Source organism: Octopus bimaculoides, chromosome 11 (assembly GCF_001194135.2).
Source record: "Octopus bimaculoides isolate UCB-OBI-ISO-001 chromosome 11, ASM119413v2, whole genome shotgun sequence".
Taxonomy (NCBI): domain Eukaryota; kingdom Metazoa; phylum Mollusca; class Cephalopoda; order Octopoda; family Octopodidae; genus Octopus; species Octopus bimaculoides.
This window is the reverse complement of record NC_068991.1, coordinates 5990492-6001126: the sequence shown is the minus strand read 5'-3', so window position 1 is coordinate 6001126 and position 10635 is coordinate 5990492. Positions and strand designations below refer to the sequence as shown.

The 10635-nt window shown below is 38.9% G+C and overlaps 1 protein-coding gene across 2 annotated transcripts in view; it reads right to left on the bottom strand.

Moving 5' to 3' along the window:
• Positions 1-1928: 1928 nt before the first annotated feature.
• Positions 1929-10635, bottom strand: part of LOC106877186 (neo-calmodulin) — a 69172-nt gene continuing 60465 nt past the window's right edge. For both annotated transcript variants that reach the window (XM_014926026.2, XM_014926025.2), the window contains exons 3-5: positions 9251-9394; positions 6929-7171; positions 1929-2320 (exon numbers count right to left, since the gene is read on the bottom strand). In XM_014926026.2, coding sequence (XP_014781512.1) covers positions 2301-2320; positions 6929-7171; positions 9251-9394 — 407 coding nt within the window. In that variant the 3' untranslated portion in view covers positions 1929-2300. The remainder of the gene's footprint in view (positions 2321-6928; positions 7172-9250; positions 9395-10635) is intronic.

Below are 10635 nucleotides of genomic sequence, written 5' to 3'. Positions count from 1 at the left end.
GCTAATGTTTCTGCCAGCTTGCTACCTTAATATTAATAATAATAATAATAACAATAACAGTGGAAGAGGGCAGTGTTAGTAAGATTAGTAGGTGTGGTAGTTGTAATGATACTATTGGTGGTGAGAACGATGGCTTTTCCCCCTTTGCAACAGCTGTGCTCTGGGAAACATACTAACAGCATTTTCTTTTTGGATTGTTTGACTAACATCAATACCTCGCTGCAGTTCGACGGCTGACTGTCAACCTCTTCCTTCTATGTACTTCGTTTTTGCTCCCCCCACCAGTCTTCTTTCTTAATTAATTCCATGCAACATAAAAATACATGCAATTTGGATTGAGACTGTTATTGCAAACCATAATGATGTAAAGTAATATCTTTGATAATGAAAGGAAATATCTATCAACCTACCTACCTATATATGCCTGCATGCCTGCACATCTGTCTGTCTGCCAGTCTGTTATCAATCTATCAATCTAACCTATCTATCTACCTGTCTGTTTGTATATTTATCTATGTGTGTCTGTTGCCACTCTATCAATTGTAGCTATTTATCCATCAGCCTGTCTGTCTACCTATGTACTTATTGTCAATGTATCAGCCTGTCTGTCTGTCTGTCTGTGTCTCACTATCTATCTGTCTTTAGCAATCATACCCATCTATCTGCTTGTCTGTTTATATATTTATCTATGTGTGTCTATCTGTTTATCTATTATATCTGTCTGTCTACCTATTTGTCTGGTGTGTCACTCTATCAATCATAACTATCTATCAACCTGTCTGCTTGTATATCTGTCCGTCCATCTATCTATCTACCTGTTTGCCTTTATCAATCTAGCAATTATACCTACCTATCTACTTATCCATCCAACCAACAATATAATTTTAGTAGCTATGGTGTTTGAGGTGTGATGATTTTAGTGGCAATGGTAGAAGCGGTGCCAGCAGTTGGTGGAAGAACAGAATGTACTTACATTTGAGTCACTAACATCTTGATAGTAACAGCCGTAACATTTAAGACATATCTATATAAATAGCTTTACTGTGTCAATAGTGTAAGCTGACACTGTTATAATTTAAGTCAAATGCTTAACAAAACATCTTATACAAATTCTGCACCTCTTTGACTGTCAGCTCTTCTGTTTATTTGTGTAATTTCCATAGTTACTAGCGCCACCGCCAAAATATACAAATTTTATCCAGACATTGCTATAGTCTTACCCCAAGCACATGAATGTCTAATTTGTTTTCCTGAACACTGCTGGGGGGTGGTGGTGGTGGTGGTGGTGATCATAACAAAAATGTCTTGGCAGAGAAGCAGGAACCATGTCTGATATCATGTCTAAAAAATTATGGGCAGTTTTCCAAACCTAGCTGGTGACATTTTTGCAGAATTCACAGAGACTCTTAAGGAATAATGACAATTCTGGAGAGTAGTGAGATATTGAAAGGGTTCCAAACTAGCTTCTAAATAAGAAAACTACTCGAGACTTCTTAAACTGGCACAAAATGTAGCTTCGTTTATCACTGATCTGGGGGATAACACAGGATGTTCAAGTGTGAACTATGTTACACTTATCATGAATTGATCTGTGATCAGTTAAATATTGTGCTTGTACAGTAGTTCTCTATAAAATGCATGGCTGTGTGGTAAGTAGCTTGCTTACCAACCACATGGTTCCGGGTTCAGTCCCACTGCGTGGCATCATGGTCTCAGTCAAATGACTGAAACAAGTAAAAAGAGTAAAGAGTACTGCAAAAACAGCCCACTTGGTCCAAGAATTGAAACCTTGATCTTGCAATTGAGAGTGCAACACCCCTAACCACTAGGCCAGGTGTCCTCACAGTGGTGATATGTCGTATGGCAAAATTAATAATAACGAAGATGGTCTTAACCAACGAACAACAACAACAAACAACAACCAAGTGTATATTTAGTGCATTACTTGAAGATGTGTATTACACTTAGAACAAAACATACAATATGGGTAGCCATTTCGATTGAGATACAGTGGAACGAGAAAATGGTCACATGGTCTTTTGTTCTGCCTTGATGAAATAGTGATTAAAAAAAAAAAAAGGTTTCATTATTTTTTTTTGCAATGGATGTTCTTGGAGAGGGGGTGGGCATATGGCTTCATCTTTATGACAGCTGTCGGACAGAAAGTTATTTTTTCCAATAAATAAATAAATAAATAAATAAATAAATACATTCTTTGAAAATAAATAAATAAATAAATATTGGCAGCTCCTCCAGTCAATGATGGAAGTGACATGGCACTGTGGTTGTAGGCTGATTGATCACATCAGACGGAAGAATTCTGAAAAAAAAAAAAAAAAATTTTTTTTTAATATGATTAATCATATAAATATATATACATATGTATATATATATCGTCATCATCATTTAATGTCTGTTGTCCATGCTGGCATGGGTTGGACGGTTTGACTGGGCTGGAAGGCTGCCCAAGACTCCAGTCTTATTTGGCATGGTTTTCTAAGGCTGGATGCCCTTCCTAATGCCAACCACTCTGAGAGTGTAGTGGGTGCTTTTATGTGCCATCAGCATTGGTGCCATTTGCACGACACCGGGGTGCTTTTACATGCCAATTTGCGTGACACAGGTATCTGCCACGACTGCAATTTTGCTCAGCTTGATGGGTCTTCTTCTCAAGCACGACATAATGCCAGAGGGGTTGCTCATTGCCTCTGTGAGGCCCAACACTCGGTAACTGACCAGCTCTCTTCCTCCAAATTTCAAACCTTGTGCTTAGAGTAGAAAACGTTATAAAAAGCCAGACCATGTTCTTACTGGGAGAGCTCTTCCACTAACTTTTGTTAACTGGTAAGTTGCTTATAAAGTCTTACTCCAACTTGACATGTTCCTTATTACTAAGAAGCCCTTCTTTTGGCAAGATACAACAAATCTGGAGACAAGGATGAAAGTATCCAAAAGTACAAAAGCATACAAAGTTAATTATCGGAATGGTAATTGTAAATATATTTTTATTTAGCAAAATAAAATCCACCCCTTCCCACAAAAAAACAGAAATTTCTGGATAAGATACAACAATGATGAAGATGATATTTAATAGTAACAACAGACATATTTTATAAAAACTATTTAATAGCAGTTACAGACACACAAAGGAATGTTCAACAATGTCAGTGCTTTAGATGCATATATTTTGTGAAGCATCAGACAGTGACATCATTGTTTTTCTGTTGCACCATAGCGTAACCTGCAGTTCAAGACTACAGGGTTAAAAAAATGATGCATTTTATAGAGAACAATTCTTAGTCTCTTCCGTCACTCTTACACTACACACATGCAATACATTGTCTTAGTATACACAAGTAACTCTGCTTTTATAATATTCTTTTACTTGTTTCAGTCATTTGACTGCAGCCATGCTGGAGCACTGCCTTTAGTCGTACAAAGTAACCCCAGGACTTATTCTTTGTAAGCCTAGTACTTATTCTATCAGTCTTTTTTGCTGAACTGCTAAGTTACAGGGACACAAACACACCAGCATCAGTTGTCAAGCGATCGCGGGGGTACAAACACAGAAACACAAACATACACACAGACATATATATATATACACATGACGGGCTTCTTTCAGTTTCCGTCTACCAAATCCACTCACAAGGCTTTGGTCAGCCCGAAGGCTAGCTATAGTAGAAGACACTTGCCCAAGGTGTCACGCAGTGGGACTGAACCCGGAACCATGTGGTTGGGAAGCAAGCTACTTACCACACAGCAACTCCTGCTCCTATATGTACATCATGAAAGACAAAGTATTATGACAACAAGGGTTCCAGCTGATTTGATCAACGGAACAGCCTGCACGTGAAATAAACGTGCAAGTGGCTGAGCACTCCACAGACACATGTCCCCTTAATGTAGTTCTCAGGGAGATTCAGCACGATACGCAATGCAACAAGGCTGGCACCTTTATCTGATATTTGCCAGCTGAGTGGACTCGAGCAATGTGAAATAAAGTGTCTTGCTCAAGGACACAACACACTACTGGGATTAAAAACTGAACCCACGACCATATGACTGCGAGCCCAATGCCCTAACCACTAAGTGATACACCTTCACACACATACATACACAGAGAAAATGTTTGACCATTGTCAATGTTCTAGATACACATGATGTGAAAGCATCAGACCACGACAGAGTCATTTGATGTTGCACCATAGCGTAACCTGCAGTTCAGGCCTACAGGGTTAAAAAACGATGCATTCATTGATTAACAGTTGTGTGTTTACCATCAACCTTTATACTAGATTAGAGACGAAAGGTAAAGCTGACTCCAGTGGGATTTGAACTCGGAACATAAAGAGATGAATGAAATGCCACAAAGATTCTACTAACTCATCGAAAACAAATAAATTAGACACATTCATATTTGCATATATTCACACACACACACATAACATTCATTTAGAATAATGAATGAGATGAGCAATAAAGAGAGTTTCTATCAATGTAGAATGCTTTAAAAATCTTTATATTTTGAGCACAAAGGGCTTCCTTCAGAAGAATACAGTCAAAGAAATGTGTGTTTACATAGATCCTGCCATTTTGGATATTCTTCTTAAGACAGACCTTTGCACTCGAATTATAAAGGTTGTTTCGATAAGCTTTCTGCATTGTAAGAAGCTTTCCTTATTTCTCCTCATTTCGTTCATTATTCTATTTCTGTACCACAATGCTTCAAGCAAACTACAATGCTCTTCCAACATTTATTTATTTCTTCATTAGAAGAAAGCTGAAATGAACCCTTCACCATTTATATTAATCTTTCTTTTATTTGTTTCAGTGATTTGACTGCGGCCATGCAGGGGCACCGCCTGTCAAATGTAAAGCTTATTTATTCACATTGTTTTGAATTCATCATACATTGAGATTTCAATGAAGTGATTATTTATTTTTAGAATGACATTTTAGGGTAGGTGTGAGAGGCTGGATCTGGTTGGTTTGAACTTAAAGCAGCTAGAATATTTAGGCCGGATATGGCTGGTTTGAATGCTAAAAGGTAAACTATTAGTGCAGATTTGATATACAATGGAATTAAAGTTTGAGTATATGTTACAGATAAGTTAAGTGATTATTTACTGAAGATATCAAAAAAATCTCAAATACCCAACTCCTTCAATTATCATAAAGTACAATATTCCACTCCTTAATTCTACTTGAGAGAGAGAGAGAGAGAGAGAGCAACATCACCTCCTTCTCTTAAATCTTTTATACACTTCAGCAGCAACAAATGATAATATTATAACAAGATCCCGATTAGGAAAGAAGGTTATTATTACATTTGACTCAATGGGTGTAAGTGATTTTTTATCAGACACTGCCAACCCAGGGGCACACTCCATCTTCTTACATAATTCAACTGTGTGACACCTTCACCGAGACAAGATACTGTCAGCCTTATCAATCTATGTTTGTTGGTTGCTGTGCATCATGGTTGAGATGTGTGATACTGATATCCATAGTTATTTAGCCACCAGCATCTTTGAGACGCACAAATATCTATTGTCTACATGTCATCTCTCTCCTCCAACTCTCTCAAACGTACCTTCACACTTATACATCTATCTGTCTATATATATATATAATGGAGCCTGGTGTTGCCATCCGGTTTCACCACTCCTCAGTCAAATCGTCCAACCCATGCTAGCATGGAAAGCGGACGTTAAACGATGATGATGATGATATATATATATACATACACCTATCTGTCTGTCTTTCTGTCTATATATATAAAACATATATTTTCTTTCTTGTGTTCATGAAAAAGTTCTCATAACATTTTCTTTCTTTATACATACACATACATGTATGTATGCATATATATATATACACACACACATGTATATATACACACACACACACATATATATATATACACACACATATATATATGTATGTATGTATGTATTAATTAATAGCTGCCCTATTTACAACTTACCCTGTTTAGACTGCAGGTGCACACACACAAGCAGATCATAAAACCTAAGTATACATTCTAAAATGACACCTGACACAATACCCAAATCATAAATGCACACACACAAAGTACAAATGTGTGTGTGTGTGTGCGTGCGCGCAGGTGTGGGGCACATAGAAACATGACATTCGAAGAGCAGGTCTAGCAGCTGATAGGAAGAAAATATAAAAATGTCTTGTGAAGTCAACAGCTGCCAACCTGAACGTTTTATCTTTTGTAATTGAAATATATCCAACAAAGAATTGGCTGGATGGCAACAGGCATCTTCTGTTTGGTTGGCACTTGAAGGAACCTCTTTGATTTGGAGCAATAAAAGATGCTAAAGATTAAACAGACACATGTGCATGTTTAGTTGTTGTTGTCATCACCATCATCATTATTGTGTGTGGTTAAGAAGTTTGCTTATCAACCATATGGTTCTGGGTTCAGTCCCACTGCATGGCACCTTGGACAAGTGTCTTCTGCTGTATCCTCAGGCCGACCAAAGCCTTGTGAATGAAGTTAGATAAAGGGAAAGAAGCTCATTGTATATATGTGTGTGTGTGTGTGTGTGTGTGTGTGTGGTGTGGTGTGTGTGTGAGACTGTGTCTCCTTGGACTGACCTTGCATAATTGTTGTAAATAAATGCTAGTCATTTCCAATATTCTGCAAAAACATGTCAGGCCACGAGGAAAATATCACCTTGTTTGGAAACAGATGAGGGTTGATGACAGAAGGAGTATCCTGGTCATAGAAAAATGTGCTTCAACAAGCTTCACCCGACCCATGCAAACATGAAAAAGTAGACGTTAAAACGACGGCAAATGTCACATGGGAGTGCATGCTTTGTTGGAAAAAAGAAGTGAGGTGTGGAACAAAAGAGGATGAGTGAGACTGAGATAATAAGGTAGATTTGTTCACCTGAATAGTTAATCCGTCCATCACCATCGATGTCAGCATCAAGAATCATTTCGTTGATCTCCTCATCCGTCAATTTCTGACCCATGTTGGCAAACATGTAGCGCAACTCTCCAGCGGAGATATATCCGTCACCATCTTTGTCAAATATGCGGAATGTTTCACGGATCTCGGTTTCGTGATCAAAGTCCTCTGTCTGGTTGGACATCATGCGCAGGAACTCTGGGAAATCAATGGTGCCACTTCCTGCAAAAATGGAGAACAAATGAAGACATCAGGAAAATCCCAGAGAACCAATCTCTCAACTATGACAAAGGATTTAACACCATCACCACATGTATATATGTTTGTGTGTCTGTTTGTCCCCCCACCATCGCTTGACAACTGATGTTGGTGAGCTTACATTCCTGTAACTTAGCGGTTCGGCAAAAGAAACCGAGAGAATAAGTACTAGGTTTACAAAGAATAAGTCCTGGGGTCGACAAATGCAATGCTCCAGCATGGCCGCAGTCAAATGACTGAAACAAGTAAAAGAGTAAGCATCTCGTCAAGAGTGTTAATAATTCTGCTAGCGTACTGTTTTAATGATAATGATAATCTGTTAGAAACTGCTTATTGTAATCATGGATGGAGACATAATCAGGGCTGTGGAACCGAAACAAAAAACTTCGACTCCGACTCCTCTACTATTGGCACTTCCGACTCTGACTCCTTTTCATGTAATTAAGTGATTGTGGTCTACATATCTCATAAAGCATATGCATACGTTTGTACTTTGAGTAGGCCTATAGGTTATAACTGGTTTATATTAAGAATAAAGATATTGTGAGTCGGAGTAAGTAAAACTATACTGACTCCGACTCCAGCTACCCCTTAATTGTTACCGACTCCAACAAATCTGGACACAATTAGTGGATTCCACGCAAACTCAAAATACCGTTATTTTTCTCTACGCATACAACGCACAAAAGAGAAAACACATCCATCACTGCTTCTCCCTCTATATTTATAGTACATACCCTAACACACACACACACATATCTGCGTATTTATGCATGCATTACATAACAGGAACCCAACCCCACGGTAAGCCAGCTGAATGGCATTTAGGCCACACCCGATCCCTTGGTGGATTGCAGAGTGTTGCTCTTGAATACCAAGTTGTCATTTCCATTATCGTAGCTGAACATAAGAGGAAGTTCAATTTCAACAGACGCAGAGAACTCACACACACCTGGCCAGCAACTACTTCTGACTGTGTGGGTTTAGGAATTGGTAAGGCAATGGTGCATATCGCAGATGGTGTGACAACAAGCATCAACAGCAGTGTGTTCTACTCAAAATACAATAGAGTGTTTTAGGCAAGCTGCTGCTGCTGTTTAACCCCAGGATGGCTCTAACTGAGCAGGTTTATGGTTTCAGAGTTGATTTAAACATCCTATCATTTTGCAGACACTATATTTAGAATCTTTGTCATTGTCATCATGATGACGACGATGATAATAATAATAATAATCCTTTCTACTATAGGCACAAGACTTGAAATTTTTTTTTTTTTGGAGGGGGGACTAGTTGATTACATTGACCCCAGTGTTTCACCGGTACTCAATTTATTGTCCCCAAAAGGATGAATGGCAAAGTCGACCACAGTGGAATTTGAACTCAGAACGTAAGGACGGACAAAATACTGCTAAGCATTTTTTGCCCAGCATGCTAACGATTCTGCCAGCTCACCATAATAATAATAATAATAATAATAACAACAACAACAATAATAATAATAATATTTTGACATGCCCATCTCTATGCTTCCATGGGTTAGTCAGAATTTTTGTTTTATAGCTAGATGCCTTTCCTGTCATCAACCCTCACCTGTTTCCATGGATGACAGGAAATGAGGGACACTGCTTGTAAGCTGGTGACACTCATTTACAACTATCACGTGATGTCAACAAGGAGAATGAAGAAGAAGAGGACAACAAAGACAAAGAAGAAAGAAAAAGAGGAGGAAGAAGAAAAAGAACAAGAGAAAGATTAATAGCAATAATAGTTTTTCTTCTATAGGCACAAGGCCTGAAATTTTAGAGGAGAGGAGGAGGGGGGCTAGCTGATTACAATGACCCCCAGAGCGACACTGGTACTTATTTTATCAACCCTGAAAAGATGACAGGTAAAGTCAGTCTTGGTAGAATTTGAACTTGGAACACAAAGACAGATGAAATACCAATAAAATATTTAGTCTGGCGCTGCAATGATTCCGCCAGCCCTTCACCTTAAATAGTAGTAGTAGTAGTAACGACGACACCACTCAGTCTGTCTACTTACCATCACAATCTACTTTCTCTATCATTTCATTGACTTCACCCTCAGTCGGGCTCATTCCTAGCTTCCGCAGAACATCTCCGAGCTGCCGGGTAGAGATAATGCCATCGCCGTCGTCATCAAACAGACTGAAGACATCTTTGTACACTGGAAGAGAAAAGTTTCAACTTAGGAGAGGAATTGTTTCTGGATGAGAGAATCAAACAGCAGCAACAACAACAAGAACAACAAATGCCTCATTTTTTGGAAAATGGGATATTGCTAATTAAATCATCACCGAGTGGCTGAGTGGTTCCCGGTTCAGTCCTCGGGCAAGTGTCTTCTATTATAGCCTCAGGCCGACCAAAGCCTTGTGAGTGGATTTGGTAGACGGAAACTGAAAGAAGTGTGTTTATATATATATATAGCTAAGTTACAGGGATGTAAACACACCAACATCAATTGTCAAGCGATGGTGGGGTGGGGGGACAAATACAGACATACATATATATACATACAACGGGCTTCTTTCAGTTTCTGTCTACCAAATCCACTCACAAGGCTTTGGTCGGCCCTACGCTATAATAGAAGACACGTGCCCAAGGTGCTACGCAGTGGGACTGAACCCAGAACCATGTGGTTGGTAAGCAAGCTACATACCACACAGCCACTCCTGTGCCTATAATAATAATAATAATAATAATCCTTTCTACTATAAGCAAAGGCCTGAAATTTGGGGGGATGGGGCAAGTCGATTACATTGACCTCAGTGCATAACTGGTACTTATTTTATCGATCTTGAAAGGATGAAAGGCAAAGTCGACCCCAGCAGAATTTAAACTCAGAACGTAAACACGGAAGAAACGCCGCTCAGCATCTTTTCTGATGTGGTAACGATTCTTATTTCTTTATTGCCCACAAGGGGCTAAACATAGAGGGGACAAACAAGGACAGACCCCAGTGCGCAACTGGTACTTAATTTATCAACCCTGAAAGGATGAAAGGCAAAGTCGACCTTGGTGGAATTTGAACTCAGAATGTAACGGCAGACGAAATACCGCTAAGTATTTCGCCCGGCGTGCTAACGTTTCTGCCAGCTCGCTGCTGTCATCACCAACGATGACAACAACAGCATCCTTCAGGCACATGTTACTGTAGCCAGCCTAGGAAATCCAACCCAGGGAAGGGTCGAGAGTTTGAGGGCATGAAAAATGATCTGATTACAAGACTCCCTCCCCACAAAAACCCTACCCACGTAAAAGCTTTATTTGTTGAAGGGAGAATACATACCCAGACAACTGCAGTACAAATATATATATATACATATATATATATATATATATATATATAGTTAAAAAAAACAATAACAAAAAAACAAAAAAACAACAAAGTGAGGACGTGATATGGAT